General features: G+C 44.4%; 1 protein-coding gene across 3 annotated transcripts in view; it reads left to right on the forward strand.

The window, feature by feature from the left end:
* LOC122943990 (SSX family member 2 interacting protein) overlaps positions 1-18,109 on the forward strand; it is a 34,638-nt gene extending 16,529 nt beyond the window's left edge. For all 3 annotated transcript variants that reach the window (XM_044302178.1, XM_044302176.1, XM_044302177.1), the window contains exons 7-14: positions 6,051-6,126; positions 7,687-7,864; positions 7,950-8,100; positions 8,824-8,960; positions 10,000-10,173; positions 11,543-11,654; positions 12,224-12,365; positions 16,225-18,109. In XM_044302178.1, coding sequence (XP_044158113.1) covers positions 6,051-6,126; positions 7,687-7,864; positions 7,950-8,100; positions 8,824-8,960; positions 10,000-10,173; positions 11,543-11,654; positions 12,224-12,365; positions 16,225-16,261 — 1,007 coding nt within the window. In that variant the 3' untranslated portion in view covers positions 16,262-18,109. The remainder of the gene's footprint in view (positions 1-6,050; positions 6,127-7,686; positions 7,865-7,949; positions 8,101-8,823; positions 8,961-9,999; positions 10,174-11,542; positions 11,655-12,223; positions 12,366-16,224) is intronic.
* Positions 18,110-23,768: the final 5,659 nt, after the last annotated feature.

Raw genomic sequence — 23,768 nt, forward strand, 5'->3', positions numbered from 1 at the left:
GGTATTGAGCCCCTGTGATGGTACTCAATGCTAGAAAAGAAAAACGCTAGTGTGAAAGCAGCCTTAGCCCATGAACTTATGGTCGGGCCAGGTTATGCATCTGAAATACAGACACAAAATGCGCCTAAAGAACAGGGCTCAGGACTGTCAAAACTACCTAGTTGTGCAAAGTCGTGTTTGTATTTGTGCCTCTAGGTGGCCACATGTGATCTACTGTAAATCAGAGGACCTAGCACCTCTCCTAAGATGTCTAAGTATGTACTCCCCATGAAATAACAATTCTGGAACATCTGTTTTAATAAGGGTTCATGCACGTGGCCACAGCCTTTTTTGCCGTTCACAAAACAGATACTGGCCACGTTTTGTTTTTGTTTTTTTGCAGAACGGAACGTCCTGCCCTCTATAGATCTGTCATATCCTTGTCCGTAAAACGGACAAGAATAAGACCTGTTCTAATTTTTTTAGGGTGGCCGCTCAGCGGAACATACACGCTGTGTTGTCTCCATCTTTTGCAGCCTCATTGAAGTGAACACGGATCGGATGCAGACAAAAAACACGACTGTGTGCATGAGCCCGAAGTCTGTGTAGTGTAGAAATTTATGGCTGAATTGACAGCTGGGTGTTACCATTTCCCTTGTCAGAGGGGTGAGTCCCTACATACATTAACACTGTGCAATAAGTGCTGACTGCAGGGACCCATCCCTTTGATAAGGGGAATGCTGACACCTAGCTATTTAATGACTAATTTACTCATACATTTCTAGGAGGAATAACTGAGGACTACAGACTTGTAAGAACAGATGCTCCTGAATAGCTATTTCATGGGCAATATGTCTGGACTGTGCTGGTCCTCAGTTATTCCTCCTACAAATGTATGAATAAATAAACAGCTGGTTGCTACCATTCTCCTAGTGAAGGGTGTGTGTCCCTACATACAGTGACACTGTCCAAGTAGTGCTAACTGTGTAGGGACAAACCCCTTTGACACGGGGATATTGTCACCCAGCTGTCGATTTTATTCATACACCTTTAGGGGTAATAACAACCAAACTTGGAACTTTTTATTGTACGTTCCAAGGCCTGTACCCTGAACACGTTCAGATGCTGTCACACAGGGAATTAGACAGCTAGTGATATAACCAAGCAACTAGAAATTTATATTTCCAGATGTCCCTCCATGACAGCACCACTGGAGGATGTCCTATTGATCTCTGTAGGGACAGGACGCAAGAGAGATTAAAAGGCCCCTCCCCACCCCCACTCTCCAGTGTTCTTCTGTCCCTACATAGGGAAGCAGAGAAGGAGTCCCTGCTTAGGGATGAAGAGGAGAAGTACCCTATTTTGGAAAAGAAGGCTAAGGCTGGGTCGGGGGGTATATCCCTATCCTCAGTCTCCGGTAGCCTAAGCTAGCACCCCTCTGGGAAGGGGTCCCCTAGCTCTTTCCCGATACCTGAATGGAGCTTGGTGAAGGGTCCAATCCAAAACTCCTGTATCGGGAAGTCAATGCCTCTTCTCCTGAGGGAGCTCTGGGCTCTGCTGCTGATCTCCTCTGGGCGTGCATCTGTGCGCGCGATTGCCGATCAGGTCACGTAGCCGGAAGTGCGGGCGTGTGCTTCGGAAGAAGATGGCGGCGCCTGTCGTTGCATACTAGAGGCCTTTATTTAGTGAGGCCTCGCATGGGGTCAACTCTTCCATGGAATGAGTCCCCCAGGAAGAGGAGGAGGAGCGGTGGGGGGTGGACTTAATGGGGTAAGCCCATTTATGACGGCAGCTGAGGGGTTCAGTCTGCATCATGGAGGTCCAGGTATCTGGAAAGCAGGCGGCTAGTACAGATTCCCCTGCCCAGGGTTATGCAAGTTACGTTTCCTGTCCTGTTTGTCCGGCATAATGTATGGACTATAGGAATCTCTTGTGCTCTCTCTGGACACAAGTCCCATGTAGAAACAAAAAAAGAAGGCTAAAAAGTGTGCGACATGTTCTAAAAGACTTCTGGAGTCTTACAAGAAACAATTTTGCCCTGACTGCCTTACAAAAATTCTTAGAGGAGCAGCCGTCTTTTTTTTCGTCAGACTTGAGTTATCATAAGAGCGGAAGTTCAGGCGTCTGTGTGTCTAACCTGGTTCCATCTCCAGTCCCCTCTCCGCCACCGTCTAAGAGACCCAGGGTTCAAATGGGTTCCCACTCTGAAGACGATGGCTTATATTATTCAGAGGGAGAATTGGAGGAAGGTGATCAGCATTTCCCTTCCTCCTTTTCGGAAGAATCGAGGAGGTACCTCTTTTCCTGCGAGGATCTAATTTCCCTTCTAACCGCAGTAAGACAAACTATGGCGGTAGAAGATGAGGAACAGGCCCTAACTATTCAGGATGAGATGTTCGGGGGCCTGAGAGCGAAAAAGACACTCTTTCCAGTAAACTCAAATTTAAAAAATTTAATAGAGGAGTGGGAAGATGCGGAAAAGAAACAGTACTTACCGCGTAAATTTAAATGCAGACTTCTATTCAATCCGGAAGAGACAAAATTATGGGAAGAAATCCCTCAACATTCAAGTAGCAAAGGTGGCAAAGAAACTACGATTCCCTTTTGAAGACTCCTCTCCGATGAAGGATCTGATGAATCATAAAATAGATGGATTATTAAAGAAAGTGTGGGAATCTTCGGCTGGGTCTATCAATACAAATATTGCTGCCACATCAGTAGCCAGAGCAATGAATCTTTGGCTAGATCAGCTTGGAAACCATCTCAAATTAAGGGGAGCTATCCAAAAGGAGGAAGAGGATTTCTCCTCAAACCAAATTCTAATAATAATCCAGGAAAACAATGACGGCGGGCCTGGGGGGGGGGGAGGCTTTGTTACATCTGGCAGAGGTGGCTGCAAATTACACACAACCAGTGGATTCTAGATTCTGTCCTCGAGGGGTTCAGACTAGAATTCCGTTGTCGTCCTCCCCACGATTTTCAAATTACGGAATTTCAGACCACGTCTCTACAGGAGCAGCTTCTAGCAGACGTACAGAAACTTGGCAGTTTAGGAGCAATAATCCCAGTGCCGTATCCACATGAATTCAAGGGACATTATTCTAAACTGTTCTTCATAAAAAAAGCCAGACGGGTCATTCAGGACAATAATAAATTTAAAGTTCCTGAACAAATGGATTATATACCACAAATTCAAGATGGAGTCAATAAGATCTATAACTCCGGGAGCATTCTTGTGCACCGTAGACTTAAAGGATGCATACTATCACATCCCCGTTCATCATCCGCACCAATAATACCTGAGATTTGCAATCAGAATCAAAGGAACTAACAGTTCCAATGTGTTCCGTTTGGAATCTCATCAGCCCCATGTATATTTACGAAATTGACGGCAGAAATAATGGCCTATTTGAGACAGTCACATAATGACAGTGCCATACCTGGACGATTTTCTACTCGTAGCAAAATCGGAACAGCTTCTGGAGGATCCTCTTCAACAGACCTTATCCCTATTAAAAGAATTGGGATGGATAGTAAATTACGAGAAATCAAACCTTCACCCATATACCAGGAAAATATTTCTGGGAACTCTTCTAGGAGCAGCGTTTTTATCTCCCTCGTTTGAAACAAGAAAAGATAAGAGAAAGGATCGACTCCTTCAGAAGAAAGAAGTTGTACTTTAAGGGAATCCATGCAAATACTGGGACTAATCACATATTGCATCCCAATGGTCCCTTGGGCACAATTCCATTCAATGACTTTACAGGAGACAGTGCTATCAAGATGGGACAGAGACCACCACTACCTCAATTCCAAAATGATCCTTCCAGAGAAAGTAAGGAGCTCCCTATCCTGAGGGGGGTTCCCTGGAATATGTCTCCAGCAGTTGTAATCACCACGGACGCAAGTCAGAAAGGTTAGGGCTCTCATTGGAAAGACTGCTTCTTTCATAGGCAATGGTCCATTCAGGACAGTCAAAGATCATCAAATTTCAGAGAACTGAAAGCAGGTCTGGAAACTTTGAAGGCGGCAGGGCATTTATTTCAGGACCAACATCTTAAGATGCTTGCGGACAACATGACCACAGTCTGCTATCTCAAAGGTCGGGCTCTAGCAGACCAGATATTTACCTAGGCAGAAAAGAATGTTTTATCCATTTCAGCTATTCTCCCAAAGGAGTATACAACACAACAGCACAAATTCAACCCAGGAGAGTGGATGCTCATCAAGGAGGTATTCCAACTGATTTGTCTCAAGTGGGCAGTCCACATATAGACCTCATTGTATAAAGGGAGAATTCTCAAATGGATTATTTCTACTCTCTAAATCAAAGACAATCCGGTGGGAGTGGATGCACTTTCTCAGGATTGGAATATGGATCTGGGATATGCGTTTCCACCTTTACCACTAATCCCTGCGGTATTGAGGAAATTAAGAGCGAGTTCAACAACTCAAATTTTGATAGCTCCAGCTTGGCCCAAGAGGTGTTGGTTCCCAATTCTGAAGGACATGTCTATTGCAGATGCAAAGAGACAGGATCTCCTTCTACAAGGTCCTTTAAAACATCCGGACCTCGATAAACTGAATCTGAGCCTGGATCCTGAGAGGCAGGCATTAAAAAGGCAGGGTCTCTCAGACAAGGTACTATCGACTTCGGCCATATACAACAAGATATAGAAGAAGTTTAAACCATGGTTGTCTCTTAATCATCCAGATAATGATTCCCCTCAATAGGTAACATTCTGGATTTTCTTCAGATGAGATTTGATATTGGGCTAAAACCTATTTCCCTAAAAGTTCCGATTTCGGCATTAGCCTGTTTTCTGGACACTCCGTTGACGGAACATAGATTGATAAAAATATTTGTAAAGGCAGTGTCTAGGATGAGACCTACATTCAGACAGACGGTTCCAGCGTGCGATTTTAAATGTAGTCCTAAATGACCTTTTGTGAGACACCGTTTGAACCAGTAGAACAATATCTGATAAGCTTTTGTCCCTCAAAGCCTCGTTCCTGGTAGCTAAAACTACGGCCCATAGAATAGGAGAGATTCAGGCCTTGTTGATTGCTGAACCATACTTTAAGATCTTAGACGACCGCATAATACTAGGGCTGGATCCGTCTTTCTTACCAAAGGTGGTCTCTCCTTTTCATAGAGAACAGGAAATAATTCTTCCTTTTTGTGCCTCCCCAAAAAAGGTGCAGGAGGAGCGTTTCCATTGTCTAGACGTCAGAAGAATAATCCTGGCATATCTTCAGAGAACAAAATACTGGAGAAAATCTGCTATTCTTTTTTTCATTCAGTTCGGTGGAAGGAACAGAGGCAGCAAGGCCTCAAAACAGACCTTGACTAGATGGATAAAAGAGACCATCATGGAATCCTACAGACTTCAGGGTGTATCCTGCCTTTTGACTGTGAGAGCCCATTCGACCAGGGCCATGGCCGCCTCGTGGGCAGAGAAAGCTGAGGCTTCTATTGACCAAATTTGCAAGGCAGCTACTTGGTCTAGTTTTTCTTACATTCGCTAAACATTATAGGCTAGACGTACTAGCCAACCAAGACCTGGCATTTGGATGGAAAGTCCTCCAGGCAGTGGTCCCACCCTAGTTCTGTCTAATTTGATAGTTCTCCAGTGGTGCTGTCATGGAGGGACGTCCTGGAAACTAAGCCGGTAAATGGTTTTTCAGGAGTCTGACATGACAGCACCCGGTATAACCCCCCCCGCCCCCCTTGTTTCGTTTTTATTCTGACTTTATGGATCAATGTGATGTTAAGCATCGTGAGTTCAAATAAAGAGGTTGGATTCTATCTGGTGTAGTAATTTGGAAAACACTGGCGAGTGGGGGCGGGGAGGGTCTTTCTGTCCCTACAGAGATCAATAGGACATCCTCCAGTGGTGCTGTCATGTCGGACTCCTGGAAAACCATTTACCGGCAGTACTAAATCTTAGTTTTGATTGCCCTTTATGTTCCATGGACTGTTAATAACTAGGGATGAGTGAATCGACTTCGGATGAAACATCTGAAGTCTATTTGCTCATCGCTTTTAATAACACATGTTTATCTCACAGCCATCGATGTGCTGAACTACGTGGGTCGAGCTGATGGCAAGAGGATGGCATGGAGGACCAGCAAAACGGATGCCAAGTGAGTAGAATGTACATCAATAGCAAAGCGGGGGGGGGGGGGGGGCGCGGGATTCATTACAACTAGTCTGTAGAGGAAAGAAAAGTAATGAATTAATGTGCTAATTCAAAAAATTAAGGAATATAAATAAAGAAACAATGTGATTACACAGTGAATAGATAATGCCAGCTATAGTATATATCTAGTAAAGTGCATATGCTATATTAAAATGTACAAATACTGACCAGGCTGGAACATGCTAAATAATCATGTAGACCCAGGAGGCTCATCGCGTCTTCAGGAGGAGTGATAGTCTGCCGAAAATGTGCCATAACGACACCAGCCAATCAAGCGTTCTCTTTTGCACATTTATAATGAGGGTGTATTCTTGGTTTGTGTGCAGACAGTTACTATTGGTATTTGTACTTTTTTTCCCGCTGTATTTGAATGCAGAGTTGACTGCACTTTTCAGTGCCAACTGGTTCTGCACTGGTTTTGGAGGCAACAAATCCAAGTGTATAGCATACCGTTGTATATGGTGGGGGTTATATGTGTACCGTATAGGTTTAGAGATTTAAAGGGGTTATGCCATGAACTAGTCTTCCACTCTAAAGTTTGTTTTCATCAATTACTCTAGCTCCCATTCTTCCTTGGATGGTGTGTTTTGTTTTTGTTTTTTTGTATCCCCCCCCAAAATTGACCTCCTTTTCAGTTTTCTCCTATCCCCCATGCTTGAATCCTACTTCCTGGTTTGTCATGTCTCGGCTGTCCTATCATGCCTTAAGGCAGCAAGAGGTGTCCTGACATCAGCAGGTCATGTGACACTAACCACACCCCTCATTCTTACCAGTGACGCTTCTTACGTCCTACAGTATGAGGCTCCAATACAAGATGTAACCAACAGCAGCTGAAAAGCCAAACGTATTTGCCACAGCGCACATTGGTAGGCTAAAAACCTTAGAATAAGGCAGTTTTGATAAGTATTTTCAGGAAAGTGATATCTGTTGGGCGGGGTACATTCATTTTAATGGCGCAACCCTTTAAAGGCATCTGTCAGCAGTTTTGTCCCTATGACACTGGCTGACCTGTTACATGTGTGCTTAGCAGCTGAAGGCATCAGTGTTGGTCCCATGTTCATATGTGTCCGCACTGCTGAGAAAAATTATGTTTTAATATATGCAAATGAGCCTCTAGGAGCAACGGGGGCGTTACCATTACACCTAGAGGCTCGCTCTGCTCTCTGCAAGTGCCGTGCCCTCTGCATTTTAGTTGACAGGGCCGGCCAGTGTAAATGTGATCAGACTTGGCCCTGTTAGTCAAAGTGCAGAGAATGAAGCAGTTGCAGAGAGAGCGGAGCCTCTAGGTGTAATGGTAACGCCCCCGTTGCTCCTAGAGGCTCATTTGCATATAGTAAACAATCATTTTTCTCAGCAATGCGGACACATATGAACATGGGACCAACATGGATGCCTTCAGCTGCACATGCAACACGTCAGCCAGTTTCATAGGTACAAAGCTGCGGACAGATGCCCTTTAAGTCTCCCTGACTGGACAAAACCTAACGGGCGTTTGGCTTTTCAGAAATGAGGAGGAGATGTACAAAGTTCTGCTGAGTGACTATGAACAGAGGCAGAAGCAGCTGATGTTGGAGAATGCAGAACTGAAGAAGGTCCTCCAGCAAATGAAAAAAGAAATGATCTCTGTCCTCAGCCCCCAAAAACCCCAAACTAAAGAGAGACTAGAGGATAGCCTTGGCCCAGTAAGTATAATGTCCCGTTCTAATTTCCCTACCTCCTTCTCTGCCCAATTATTTGTGATCATTGCTGCCTGATCTGCGTCTTCAGGCTGCTTCAGACGGGGAGGATGACGCCGCAGACTCCAGCAAGGACAACCTGATTGAGTTATCATGTGAGGCGGTGAGAGAGCAGCTGGTCAACAGCATCCGTCAGCAGTGGCGCATACTGAAGAGCCACGTGGAGAAGCTGGACCACCAAGGTACGCCTTTGCTTCCGAATTTTGCGCAGATCTTGCTACAGATTTGCACAAAGACTAACTGTTGATTTCATCCCTATAGATTGAAGGGGCGAAATCCCCAGTGCAAATCCACTTCATAAGGGTCCATTCACACGTCTGTATGTGTTTTGCGGATCCGCACATCGTCGGCACTCTCATAGAAAATGCCTTTTCTTGTCCGCAATTGCGGACAAGAATAAGACATGTTCAAATTTTTTTTTTGCGGATCCACAAATGCGGAGGCAAATATTTCTAACAAAGCCAGAACCAGCCCTGTGCCTCGCATGGATCCAAGGTCTCCCCATTCACTGCTCTGCTAGATTTATACCAGGCTGGCAGCTTAGGGGGAATGCACACTCAAAGGGCATGTCCTTTCTGCTGCAGCTAGTGGCAGTTGAAGGCTGAAGCTGAGCATGTATGAAACCTAAGTGAGAGGGACAGAAAATGTAGTAAAAGCAAACAGCAGGTGGCGCTATACAGACATATTCTCTTGACTAGCTTGCTGGCTGTATATTTAATTTTTAATTACATGCAATTATAAAAGTATTCAGATCCAGGTGCTAGGTTTGAAAAATGTAGAATATTTCAACCTCAATAATACCAAAGAGCTGCGGCTTACACAACCACTGCACGTGGCGCTTCTCAGCCCCATGGCTGTTTACTGACCGCTCCTGATTGCTGACTAAGTATTTTATCTGTTTGCAGCTTCTCAAGTGCGTGTGGTCTCCCCCGATCGCAAAGGGTTGATTTCCAGAGATGAGCATGAAAAGGAGCTTGAGCAATTAAAAAAGGAAATTCAAAGCTGTAAAGAAACCATAAAGAACCAGCAGCACCTATTACAGGTACGTGTATCATGGGTGTAATATAGATCGAGATTGCACATAGTTCTGACAAGTATCACTATAGGATATCAGATAATGTAATATGTAGCGAAGGCAACACTAGGCCAGGGCTAGTCTCATTTATCACAGCCTTCTGAGAAAATCTGCAGAAATGCAGCTAAACCAGCACCGATGAGATGACTTATGGGGATGTTTAGTGAGTGAGGGTGCACCCAATAACTTCTGCTACTGCATCTCCAGTACAAGATCTCCATAAGGCAGGTTCATGTATAGTACAGCATGGTGGCTCAGTGGTTAGCACTGGTGCATTGCAGTCGACTCCGACCAAAGACAACATCTGCATGGCGTTTGTATGTTCTCCCTGTGTTTGCGTGGGTTTCCTCCCACACTCCAAAGACATACTGATGGGGACCTTAGATTGTGAGCCCCATTGGGGACAGAGTGATGCTAATGTCTGTAAAGTGCTGCAGAATATGTCAGCGTTATATACGTGAGTATAATAAATAGTGCGCTGCTGCCACCTATTGGATTTGGTGAATATCACTTGACGCGTTCTGATTTCACAAGCCACTTGCTTCCTAGACTTGCTGAGGAGACGCTCGGATCTTCCATCTCCCGTTAGGGCTAAAGCATTCTCCACTTCTAGGCTAAAAACTGAAGCAACAACGAAACGCATTAGCACTGGTGGCTGGCGTCCATTATGCCTTGTCAGCTGCACCATGCTCTTTGTATCACAGGAGGTTTGATGTGACCAGCAGAATTCTAACCACTTTGGATATGTTTTACTGTTTAGGAAGGCTTTGAGCAATTTTCGGATGTTATTTGCTTGGCATGTGAATCGGAAGGTGTGCGCTGTTATGCTTTTAGCCCAGCAGGTGTCCCTGTTTTCCTTTATTTTATCTTTAACAATTATAAAAGCGCCATAACAAAAAAAAAAAAAAAAAAAAAAAATGTAAATTTTTTTTGTAATGTATTGGTTTACGTGGCTTTTTGGATTATAAAACTGTAAAGATTAAGTAAATGATGTTTTCATATACAGCAAGAGGTTGTTGTCGCAAGTGATGATGATACCTCCACCCTGCTGCGGGATTGCTACCTCCTAGAAGACCAGCAGCGGCTCCAGCAAGAATGGGAACTCTTCAATGAGCAGAAGAAAAACTTTGAAAAGGAAAGAAGAAATTTCACTGACGCTGCAATCCGCCTTGGCCATGAGGTACATGATTATTTATTTTTCTGTCCTGTGCAGCTAGAAAAAAATATAAAATCTATCGCTATGGGTGGCACTCCCTCGCTGAGATGATGGGGCACATAAACTACAGCTACCAGCTCAGCTGGTAGAAGTGGATGGAGCATGCTGGGAGTTTTCACTACAGCGAGCATGCCTAAGGTTGCAGAAGATCACCTACATTTATCACAATGGTGAGCACTGTGATAGACTTGGTGCATCTTGCAAGAATTAAGATGCTTTATTTTTCTTACCGAAGTCTTTTATTTTCAGCCAATATTTTCCTATACAAAAACTGGCATACGCCTTTTATAATTCTGGCGCATTTTCCTACACTACTTAAAAACTCCCCTTTTTTAGATGCTTTGGAAGTCTGGCGCACAGTGCGGCACCTGAAGTGTGGAAAACACAAACAAATGTCGCACGTATGACCGTATTTAGCACATTTTAAAGGGAGTCTTTCACCTAAAATGACCATTATACACCACAAACATCATGATAACCATTACATTCCCCATATTATAATCTTACCTTTCATATTGCTGTCCGTCGCCTATTCGCTCTTAAAAACACTTTTATTCCATATGCTAATTAGGTTCTGAAGGTGCCCAGGGGCGGCGTTTATGCGGCCGGTGCCCAGGCTCCACGGCGCTGTTCAAATCAAACCCCTCCCCTTTCACCCCTCTGGCCCGCCCTCGGTTCTTCAGATACCATCCTCCAGTCAATGACAAATCCTGCGCCTGCACACTCCATTACCCACTAGGGCAGAGGCAGCAGAGCGTTTAATGCGCGTGCGCCGGCCCGTACATCCCGATATTTTGGCAGTTTACTTCCGCCGGCTAGATCGGGATGTACGGGCCGGCGCATGCGCATTAAACGCTCTGCTGCCTCTGCCCTAGTGAGTAATGGAGTGTGCAGGCGCCGGATTTGTCATTGACTGGAGGATGGTATCTGAAGAACCGAGGGCGGGCCAGAGGGGTGAAAGGGGAGGGGTTTGATTTGAACAGCGCCGTGGAGCCTGGCCACCGGCCGCATAAACGCCGCCCCTGGGCACCTTCAGAACCTAATTAGCATATGGAATAAAAGCGTTTTTAAGAGCGAATAGGCGACGGACAGCAATATGAAAGGTAAGATTATAATATGGGGAATGTAATGGTTATCATGATGTTTGTGGTGTATAATGGTCATTTTAGGTGAAAGACTCCCTTTAAGTTAGAATTATGGAGCATTTAGAACAGGAAGTCTGCCCCACTGGTACGGGAAGTCTGCCCCACTGGTACGGGAAGTCTGCCCCACTGTTTTTATAGGCAGTCTTCTCTGTTTGCACATTATCAAAAGGTTCTTTGTTTTTCCTTAGAGAAAAATGTTTGAGGAAGACCGAGCACTGTGGTTAAAACACCAGTTCTTGAACATGACTTTGTTTTCTGACCGGAAGAGCTCCGAGCACTGCCAACCCCGAAGTGCCTTAAGTAAGTTTTATAATGTGCACCAGCAGGTTCATGCAACTCATTTTCTCTGTTTTGTTACTTCCAGTTAAGGGATTTCATAAGAGTTGTTATAACTGTGTATTTTCATGACATTTTAACTCCTTGAGGACATATGACTTACTACTACTGCGTCACATTGGCAAAGTGACTTGCTGCAAATTGACTTAGTACGTCACAGCAGACTCCAGTCATCGCGCGGTGACCGGGATAAGATGGCTACTCTGCACGGCAGGCAGCCATCTTAACCAAGGGCTTAGGGTGACTTATTTATTTTCTGCCCCCTCCAGCCCCAACCGCTGCGATCGGCTGGTCAGTGAAGGCCGGCCCATCGCAGCGTCCGGCAGTGATTTTACCATTTATGGTGCTGGGGGGGGAGGGTCAGTCAGGGGTGACTGAATAGGTAATCGGTCTCAAAATCTCGGAAAGCCCCTTTAATCAACTACATTTTTATTTTTTTTATCCGCTACATTGTGTAAGAACATATCTATGGGTCTTACCAGTAGCTCTGACTGACAGTCTTTTGTAATATTTTGCTTTATTGTTGCTTTCAGGCCTTGATGAAGAATCTCAGAATATCCAGTCAAAGTCTCCTCAAAGTAACCTTCGCGCATCGTCTTCAGCAGATCTCACAAGAAGCACTGGGAAATCACTGCCAGCTACTCCTGCCACCAAGCAGCCTCTTCACAGATACAGGTACATGGCCTCTGAAATATACAGCAAGGACTGAACTCCTCTTTTATGTGATGGTTCTTGAAATGCAGGTTATTACGCCATTGTAGGTCTTTGGAAAGTGGCTGCTACTTTCTGGCTTTATCTTAATTTTATTTTTTATTAGAGGTTGGTAAATTCCAGCATCCGATGTGTGAACCTGATTCTGTCCTCACTTTAAAAGAGCATCTCCCCCTTAGTGCACTCTTCCCAAGTATTTTAGTAGTGGTATTGGCTTAGCTGCACTAGGTGGCGCGTGGTACGCCCTTTCAACCCTGACCACGGCATCTGAGCGCGCTGAAAACCGAAAGCGTGTGGCAATCGGAGGAGCTGGAGCGTGTGTGCAGCAGCCCCTGTCTTTATGAATGACACAAGGCTGCTGCATAGTACCGTATTTCCTATGGAGCCCTTGCCTGTAATAGAGCTCCATAGGAAAGTAGTAAAATCATCATGGATTCCAATGCAAGTGCATTGGAGTCTATGATAATAGCAATCAGATGATTGATTGGTATAGTTCCCTATGAGAACTATAAAGTGTTAAAAAAATGAAATTCAAATCACCCCCCTTTTCCCAAAATAAAAGCACTAAAAATAATACACATCATGGGTGTTGTGATGTGCGATAAACGCCCATAGTCTAAAAAAATTAATTCCCCATACGGCAAACAGCAAAACGGAAAAAAGCATCCAAATGGGCGATTCGCGGTTTTTGGTCGCTTCATTTTCCACAAAAAAAAAATTAAATAAAAAGTTATCAAAAACTCATACACACCCCAGAATGGTACATATAAGGTATCGCTGGATTCGTACTGACCTGTAAAATAAAAGTAACCGGTCAGTTTTATTGAACGTCGTACATAAAAAAAATAAAAAAGGGACAACTGGTGAAATTTTTTTTGGGGGGGGGGGGGGAATTTCACCTCATTTGGATATTTTGTTTTTTTCCTGCTTCCCACTGCATCATATGCAATATTAAATAGTGGTGTTGGAAAGTACAACTTGTCCCGCAAAAAAGAAGCCCTCATATGGCTAAAATGTTATGGCTCTGGGAAGGCAGGGAGCGCAAAACGAAAACGCAAAAAATGAATAAATCTGGGCCTTAAGGGGTTAAACAGTGCCCTAAAGGAAGCTTGGGCTGTCATTTGTTTGATGCCAGAGGCAGAATAGTAAAATAGTTATAGAGAAAACATCATGCACACAAGCGAAAGATCTGTATCGCGTCTCCCAGAGCGATTTTGCATCTCACTGGGGCTTTTGATTACTATTAAGTTAGGAGCCTCTAGTAAAACTGAAGCCATGAAACCTAGCCCTACTTGAAATGAAGAAGGTGCGAAATGTTACACAATGCATCTATCCATCATTGGTATAGGTCATGTGCAAAGCTCAGGTTTAGAGGGTTTGTCCTACAGCAGTGATGGCTAACCTGTGGCACTCCATATGTGGTGAAACTACGACTCCCAGCATGCTCCATTCATTTCTATGGAGTTCTGAGAACAGCCACGCAAGTGCATCTTGGGATTTGTAGTTTTACCACAGCTGGAGTGCTGGAGGTTAGCCATCACTTTCCTAGAGTAACCCGTCACATTGAACTTGCCATCAATATGTTCTAGAACAGGAGGAACTGAGCAGATTGAGAAAAGATTCTGCATTAGGCCGAATGCACACGGCCGTGTTCCGTGGCCGAGAGGTCCGTGGTATGCCAGGCTGGATTCCTGTTCAGAGCAGGAGCGTCATGTCGCCACTGCACTACATTAATACACTCATATAGTATATTACTGTAGTGCAGCGGCGACATAAAGCGCACAGCGTCATAGCAACCAATGACACCGTGCACTCCTGCTCTGAACAGGAATCCAGCCCGGCGGAACACGGCCGTGTGCATTCTGCATAACTTGCATTTAAATCTCTGCTCTTTCTACGGCGGTCCTAATCAGTAAGTGTCAGATCTCTGCATGTTCACTCCTATGGCCGTCAGTCGCTGAGTGGGACCGCCCACTGGACTCCTAAACCTGGAAAGAGCAGGGATATAATTACAAGTAATGTGGAATCAAATCTATATTTAATCTGTTGCTGCATTTTAAAGGCCCATTTACTTATCATCAGTTCATTCCCTATCATTTCCAGCTCATGTGAGCAACATCCCTCCTCTGTATGAGGATTGAACGATCGCCACTGCGATTATTTATCCCCTTACTGATAATTTTATATGGCACACAACGGGCGGATCACCTGACAAATGAGCGGGTGATCATCAGGACATTTACACAGGAACACGCGTTCATGGGAGTGTATAACTGTCCCGATAACCCACCCATATGAATGCGCCCTAACGTATGTTGCACCGCAATTATAAGGCGACTGGTTTCCTGTAAAGAATGTAAAGTATAAAACATTATGGTAACCATTGCTGACCTGTTAAATCTCCCATCAATCCAGCACGGATTTTCTGGTGGTCATCGTCGTTCTTTATTTTCCTGCAGCAATGATGTGCCATAATGACTGCTGCCGCCTGTCACTGTCTTCAGCCTTTCATGCTGAGGTCATTGATTGGCTGCAGCGGTCACATGACTGTTCCGCACTGCTGGAAAATAAAGATGAAGAACCGCCAACCTATCATCACTGGATCGGCGAGAGATTTAAGAGGTAAGTGTTTTTTATTTATTACTATACATTTCCTGCAGCTAGTTTAAATTCTTGTAAACACCGGATGGCCCCATCCTAAAGCAGAGTGCACATAAGCAGCAAGCTGAATCCGGCACAAATGCTGTCTGTTGGCCGAAACCCGGCATTTATGCCAGAAAGTGGCCGGATCATAGCCAGATCTCATTATAGTCAATGGGGATCCGGAGATGAAGTATATAATCCGGCAGTGCCAGACTCGGTGAAATCCGGCAGGCTGCTCTATGTGAACGAAGCCTTACACATGGGCTAAATGGCTGAGCGTGCAGTGATTTATTTCCGTGTATATACTTTCTGCCCTCTTCTATATGGGAAGCCGTATGCAGAAGTGATAATGACTTTGTTATTTATAATCCGATTAATCAAAATTTTATATTGTTATCTATCACTTATCGATTTGGGAACACTCCCCTGGTTTTATTACACTTTATAAAATATACCCAGGATTGTGGAGAGCGCTATACATGTGGATGTTCAGTAGATGGCGCAGTTCAATTACATAAAGCACAGGTGTAGTAGTGGAGCGCTGCTCCTATTGAGAACTGAAGCTGGATATTAAAAAGGGGTTATCCCTGTAATGACCTACCTAATGCCCGGGCCCCTCATATAGGTTATACACTTACCCTGCATCTCCCCGTCACGCGGATCAAAACATCCGGGGGGAGCAGCCAATAGCAGGCCGTGACAGGGGAATGCCTCCCCAGCATCACCCACGATCACCACAGCCTGTTATTGACTGACAACCAACCCCCCCCCAAGTATGTTTTGATCTGCGCGACAGGGAGATGAAGCAGTGACTGTGCAGAGATCAGAAGCGAAGCAGGTGCCAGGGAGCGGGCTAAGTATATACCCTACATGAGGGGCCCGGGCATTATAGGGGATGAGAACTGTGAAGATTTATTGCATACGACCGTTTGCGGTCCGCATTCCGCCCCTAATAGAACAGTCCTATCCTTGTCCGTAATGCGAACAATAATAGGACATGTTCTATCATTTTTCGCACTGCACTGAACAGATGCATCTTTTGCGGCCCAGTTGAAGTGAATGCATATCCGATCTGCATATTTTTTTTTGTGGTTCGGATGCGGACCAAAAATACGTTTGTGTGCATGAGCCCTTACTTGCATGCTATGCTCTGATTATTATCTTTTCTGTTTTCCTCCAGAACCGCTCGAATAGATCCGAACAGCAGCGACCTATGAAGTCCTGACAGATTTCGATGCTGGATCATCCTCCGTTCTTGCACACACCGGCCAGTGGCCTTCTTTCTGAATGATTGTCTAAATTATTACTGCATATCTCCCTGGTCTGATCCGTTTCTCTTGCTATAAATTTCACTGCCCCCGCCTAGATGAGTTGTGGCCACCCTAAATACTGGAGCAAATGGAGTATGTAGCCTGTGTGGCCAGTTATTTTTTATTTTTTCCTGTACTGTTTGGCGTGCTCTAGGTCATGTCCTGTGTATGTATGTGTTGTATGCAGATTTCGTAGCTTGTGGCTGAATGCGGAATAATGCTTTTTCTCAGGGAATAAAGTTTAGAGCAATCTCATGGCCTTACTTTGGCTGAGCACATATGAAGTGCATACGTATGGTATACCGGAACAGAGTGCAGACTTACAGATCATTCAAGGGGAAGATATACTGGGGTGCACTGTGCCTGCTGGTCGGCCAGACCCCCATTAAATGTCCTCATAGGTCTCCCACTGGTCTGGGGGGTAATTAAAGTCTTTGATCTTGACGTGTAGACTTATATAACCCAATGATCATGTATTATAAATCGTACAGATGAAGAGGATTACTGACATGGCGCTACCACTCTCACATGCTCCAATTTTAAATATCAAAGCGTGTTGGGAATAGTAGTCAGAAGTTTTTAACGAATCCTATCATATTCTTGTTGGATCATGTGATGGCAGCCGCCGTGCTTCATACTTGCATGTTATAGACTCGTTTTAAGCAATATTTCAAAGCTAAATATCTATAACCTGAACTTGTAAGGTCTTGTAATAGGGTCAGAAGTCTTTACTTAAATTGCTGTGAATGTTGGTAGGGTCTGTGGACGAGACCTCCATGGCTCCCAGCACCCTGTGGCATAACTGTCCAAAAATGCTGGAGATTATAGCGCAGCAACTCCTGGGAAAACCCACCGGATTCAGGCTGCAATGTCATTTAGGAAATGAGGGGGTAGTACAATCCCATGTCCTTCACCTGCTTCCTTACTACATGCTTTAGACTGGCCTCTGTCTGAATTCAGATCCACAGATTTTATGCCGACATATAGTGCACCATGAACACTACATTGAAAGGCTTTGACTCGGGAGCATGCCCCCTCTTTGACAAGTCCCAGAACCAGACCGCTGCTATCCTGTTATATTCCTTTACACATCATGTTGCATATAGTTGGTTGTACAGGACTGAATAAAACATGGCTGCTTTCTTTCTCATACAGAGCCAGGCCTGTCCACTGGATGTGCGTGGTATAAGCTCATCCCCATTCACTTCAGGGAAGCGGAGATGCCATACCAGGCACACCTGATAGGCGTGGGTCTGTTTCTGGATGGAATCTGCCATATTGGTTTCTAATCTTATGCAACCCCTTTAAATCCTCTTTTTCATTTCTGTCTCATTTAATTTTCTTTCTGATGTTCAGTGTTCAGGCCCCGGGTTGCTGAGCTGCGGACTATGTATAGGTGCACAGATCCATAGTAGAATCTAGAAGGCTACCTGCGCATGATGCGGATTATCATGCTGCGCAGCGTAATACAGTACCAGCAAAGTTAATGAGACAAATTTCATGTACACTTTGCTTTTTTTTTCCCTTCCATGCAGTGTCAATTACAGTTTTTTGTTTTTTTTTGCGGATTTCACCCTACGCAATACAAGGGTGAGATCTGCGGCAAATCAGCAGAAAATATACAAGTGACAGCTGTGTTTTATTTTAATTTTTTTTTTGCCTAAGGCCTCATGCACACGAACCCGTGGCCGTGCTGCGGCCTGCAAATTGCGGGCCACAATGCACGAACACCAACCGTGAGGCAGCTGCAGCAGATCGCAGACCCATTCACTTTAAAGGGTCCACGATCTGCAAAAAAGGACATGTTCTATCTTTTTACGGGATGAAACCCCACGGAAGCACTCCGTAGTGCTTCCCCGTAGGGTTCCATTCCGTGCTTCCGTTCTGCACCATTCCGCATCTCCGGATTTGTGGACCCATTCAAATGAATAGGTCCGCATCCGTGATGCGGAATGCCCACGGAACGGCGCCCGTGTATTGCGGATCCGCAATACGGCCACGGAGCGCACACGTTCGTGTGAAAGAGGCCTTAAATCTGCACCCGTGTGCACGTTCCCTCATATGGTGTGATTTCAGGAAGCCACATTGCCCGTTTACTCATGTTGTTGCAGCCTTTTTAGCGCCACCTTCTGGACAAACATGACAAATCACCCCCTATATGATACAATATATAGCGAAAGTTCTCTTACATATTTTTTTTTTTTATGTAGCCCCATTAGGAAAAGTAAATGTGTAACACTGCCTGTAACCTTGCTGGAAATTGGCCCTCGTCTTGCCAGTTTCTCTGGCGTCTGATCACCTGCTGTGGAGTCTTTCCTCACACCGGCCTCATGTTGTGGCACTTAGACATGTATTTCTGTTCCTTCCTTGTTTTGTCTTTTTAGGTTTATAACAATAAAAAAATGTTTTTGTTTTTAATGTGTGTGGCCTGTCATTCCTAGAGGCGTGATACTTACCTGTTGACTACCTGGTCATTTCCCAACCTATATGTTCCACGTGGAACAGCAGTCGACTATCCTCACTTGCCACTCCCCATTCATCTCAGTAGGACTGCTGGTGATGGCCAAGTGTTGGCTAGCCCTAGCAGAAGGATTGCTTAATGTAGTGGCGGTGCATGTGCTCAACCACAGATCCTCCCTTATGTTTGATGCTTTTCCCTGCAGTCAGACCTCCAGTGATCAGTCACTTATCCTCGTCTTGTCGATAGGGGATTCATTTAAAGGGGGTTATCCCAATTTTTATTTTCAGACCTCCGAGGTGGTGATCATACTTACCTGGTCGCCACGGTTGGGTTCTGGCTCCATCCTTCCACCACTCTCTGCAGCTCTCGTTTCTTTCAGGACCAACGTCCTTTTGACGGGGGGCATGTGACCACTGCACCCAATCGCAGTCAGGTGCTCCCCGGCAGCAGGATGTTGATATCGAGCCAGCGATTAGTTTTTTTTCACATCTTCATCAGGCGCTGGCCGCCATACGTCTCTCACTTGGCGTTATAGATGTCCTATTACGTTCAATGTCGACATCTCTACAAAGAGATTTGTTTCAAGTAATCAGTCAGTGCAACTATGTAACAAAGCAATTGCTTGGTGATTAGCACGTGTGTATGGAGGCGCGCTGAAGATTGGAAGATCACTGCCAGCAATAGAAAGGAGCTATAAGAGCACGCTTACAAGACGGGGGTCGGTGCACAGCCCCGCAGCCGATTTTTCGCTCCGAACCAACCTCAAAGGTAAGCGCTCCGTCACAAAACCTCACAGCTAGGAGTGCTTCTGCCTTCAAGCAGCTACTGAGGTAAGAGCTTTGTTGCGCCGCTATTCAATAGAATCGTTCCTGCTAAACTGTTTCAAACGCACCTGACAAATATTGGCGCTCTGCTCCTGTGGCAGACTGCCACTATATTATTTTTAACCCTATTTTAACCGCCTAAAATATATGGATCGGACACTTATTTTCCTTTTCTGAATCCCTTTGATACAATTTTTTAACCCTGCAAATCATGTACTTTTGATCGACCATTATGAACTCAAGTGATATCTGTCTCTATATGAATCATGAGGTCGGAGTACCAGGAACTTTGAAACATCGATTATATCCTAGGAATTATATGGCGGGATTACTGGACTTTTATAGGTTTTATAAGTTTTTGTAGGAATTAAATGAATTAGGATGAATAATTACTGTTATGTAAATTTCACTGCAATCTATTGTTTTCAGATTATTTTTATATTTATATTTTGGTTTGTATATATTAAATTTGGGTAGATGTTTTAATATTACATAGGTGTCTGACATATTCCAGTAGGCGGTGTGCCTATTTACATTTACCTATAACGTTGTTCCTCTGGTAGTTTGGGTTCCCAAACAGATAGTGCACCCGCCCTGTCTCCTTTAGTGTATAGTGTGAGCCACGCCATTTTTTTCAGCCCCCCAGAGTGGCTGGACCTGAGGTGGTGATCATACTTGCCTGGTCCCCACCACTGGGTTCTGGCTCCATCCTTCCACCACTGGCTCTGCAGCTCCCGTTTCTTTCAGGACCAACATCCTGTTGACCGGGGAGGGGGCCATGTGACCACTGCACCCAATCGCAGTCAGCTGCTCCCCAGCAACAGGATGTTGATATCGAGCCAGCGATGAGTTTTCTCACATCTTCATCACGTGCTGGCCGCCATACGTCACTCACTTCTCCCCTACAAGTAAACACCCGCACCTCTGAAATAAGAAGTATAATATAGACCCATAAATGAATGTTCTGTGGCAATATGCAATAGGCCTAACGCTGGGTTCACACCCGAGCGTTCGCGATGGAGCGCTCTGTATGCGCGATTGCACCGGCGTTTGCAATCGCGCATACAGAGACAAGCGAACGCCCATTGTCGCGCGTTCCCGAAAGTCTATGTACGGGAACGCGCGACAAGACGCCCCAAAGTAGCTCATGTACATCTTGGGGCGTCGGGCGTTTTACAGCGCAATCGTACGCGCTGTAAAACGCCCAGGTGAGTACCATGCCGATAGGGAAGCATTGGTTTCTCCTTGTTGAGCGTTTTACAGCGCGTAGGAACGCGCTGTAAAACGCTCAGGTGTTAACCCAGCCTTAATGTGCACCCTCCGATAATGAGGGAGTTAAGTGGCTCTCCACCAAGTGAGTTTACTGCATCCTAAGGTGTAGTGCCACAGGGGGTAAAGTCAAAATGGTATTCATTTTTTTTTTTTTTTTTTTTTTTTTTTAAAGAGAACCTGTCACCTGGATTTTGGGTATAGAGCTGAGGACATGAGTTGCTAGATGGCCGCTAGCACATCTGCCATACCCAGTCCCCATAGCTCTGTGTGCTTTTATTGTGTAAAAAAAACGATTAGATACATATGCAAATGAACCTGAGATGAGTCCTGTCCCTGACTGATCTCATGTACAGGACACTCAGGGTAATCTCAGGGTAATTTGCATATGTATCAAATTCCCAGTGACAGGTTCCCTTTAAGTCATTTTTATTAATAACATTTAGAATTTTACATACAGAAAACCCCAACGTCCCCTTTCCCTCTCCCCACATAATATCCGGATGATGCTCTCTATCCGCCACACCACTCGCCTCCCAACCACACCAATCAAAATGGTATTCTGATAGGTCATTAGCAGTGGCGACCAGTTCGCAGTGTTCGCCATCAAACACATGCGGGCTGCCATCTTGACTCACAAGTCCGGCGATGCACAGGTAAGCCCTTACCTGTGCCTGTGCCTCGAGCCGGTCTGAAACAAATGCGGTCACCGGGAGCACAGCCCAATGAAGGCCCCCGGCGGCTGTTCTCGGAACCGCATTTGTTTCAGACTGGCTCGCGGCACAGGTAAGGGCTTAGATGGCAGTCCATATGTGTTTGCTGGCGAATTAGTACCTGTGAGAAGAGAACACGGGTAATAATTTTGGATTACAACTGATTTCTGCAATAAAACATAATACGTGATTAATTTCCTGGACTGTCCATGAGCCTTCTGAAATGGGGATGATCTACCAGATTCCGCAAGTCTCCCACGTAATGCTGGTAGCCACCACTAGGGGGTACTAGTTGAATATATATTTATAATTCTATCTCCGACTTCAATGAAAGTTGCATTTATGCGCTGTAGATGGAATATAAAGGGGTTATCCCAAATTTTAACTTAAAAGATTAAAATTGGACATCAGATAGGACCTGACAAATACATGAATCCAGAACTCCCATTGTTCTTTTTTACAGTTGCTCTGCTATATTCTCTTCAGGCAGCAGCTCAGGGGGGGGGGGGGGGGGGTGTCCTTTCTCAGGTCACTGCTATTATAGAATCATAGAGCCTCCTAGCACATGTACGACCATTACTTTACTAGGACACAACTGAGGGTCCTCTGGACCTATTTACGTTTTTTTTATTTTTATGTGCTAATAAATCTAAAACTTCACTTTTATGAGAATCTATTTGTTAAAACTTTTTTAACAGAAAATACTAGGACACATTCAAAATCCCCAGTGGTCACAGATCACCTCCTATAGTTAGAGGTTTGCTGCGGTTTATGGTCTTTTGCAGCAGCCTATTTGCTGGTCATTCCCAGCTTCAGTCTTGGTGTTTTTCCACTTGCCATGTCGCGGTGCTAGCTATAAATTTACTCCTCTTGAGGAGTTCCGTCTCTGCTATCCACTGTTACTGTCACATTTAATAGGCCTCCTTGGCTATTTATTATATGTATTTTTTATATACTTTATTTTTATTTATTTTTTATTGCTTGTATTAGGGGTGGTACTATATATTCATTTTTTTTTATTATTCCTTTTATTTCGTTTTTTTATTTTTCTCAGATCCCGGATAACTTCCCAGATTGGCTGTTTCCTATTCCTTTATGGTATGTATTCCACACAATTTTTCTTTTTTTTCTTTTTGACGTTTATAAATCACTCAGGATGGTTCCTCTTACATCACCAGTATTCATGTTCCTTACAGTAATAGATGTCCATATTATATTTATCAAACTATAATAAATAAAGGATGTTATTCCGTATCATGTTCATGTTTTATATTTACTTCATTTGTTACAAAAACTAGGAAAATGTAAAACCCTCATTAATTCCTATGGGAGAGAGAGATTTCACACGGTAGACCCATTTAGCTTCTTCCTGTCGTAACTTCCCATCAATATCTCCCTGTCTGGGACCTGCCTTTTTGTATCCCCCATATTTTCAATCCTGAGGGGCTCAGAACCTTTATGGTATTTTCTTATGTGTTCTGACAAGGGTGTTTCTTCATTCGTATTCAGAGTACTCCAATGTTTTGAGATTCTTCTTCTTAATTCTTGTATTGTTTTCCCAACATAGATTTTAGGACAATCGCACTGTATGGCATATACGACTCCTGCTGTTCTACAATTTATATAATCCTTTATATTCTATGTTTTCCCTTCCCTTTTCACTTGGGTTTGTAAATGTTTTTTTTTTTTTTCGGAGACATGTACCTACAAAAGGTACAGCCTCCACAGGGGTAGGATGCTTTTGTCAGCCACGTTTTTATGCATTTTTTTTCTTTCTCTGAAAATGGCTATGTACCATTGTCTTTCCTCTCCTATATGTAATTGATGGATTTTCAGGGAGTACTTCTCTCAAGTCATTGTCCGCTCTCAAAATCTGCCAGTGCCGTCTAATTATGCCGTATATGCGTTGATGTTGTGAATCATAGGTTCCTATACACCGTATTATTTTTTCCTCCTTTGATTGTTTCCTCTGAAAGAGGCTGTCCCCATCAATATTCTTTGCTCTGTGTCATACTTTCGTTGGGTAGCCTCTGGCTAAGAATCTGATACAGCAGACGGCTTTCATCTTCCAATGCCGTTTCATTTGAGCTATTCCGTTTTTGGCTCTTAAATATTGGCCAACCGGAATACCTTTCTTGAGAGGCTGT

The sequence above is a fragment of the Bufo gargarizans genome, chromosome 7 (genome assembly GCF_014858855.1).
Source record: "Bufo gargarizans isolate SCDJY-AF-19 chromosome 7, ASM1485885v1, whole genome shotgun sequence".
In the NCBI taxonomy this organism is placed as follows: domain Eukaryota; kingdom Metazoa; phylum Chordata; class Amphibia; order Anura; family Bufonidae; genus Bufo; species Bufo gargarizans.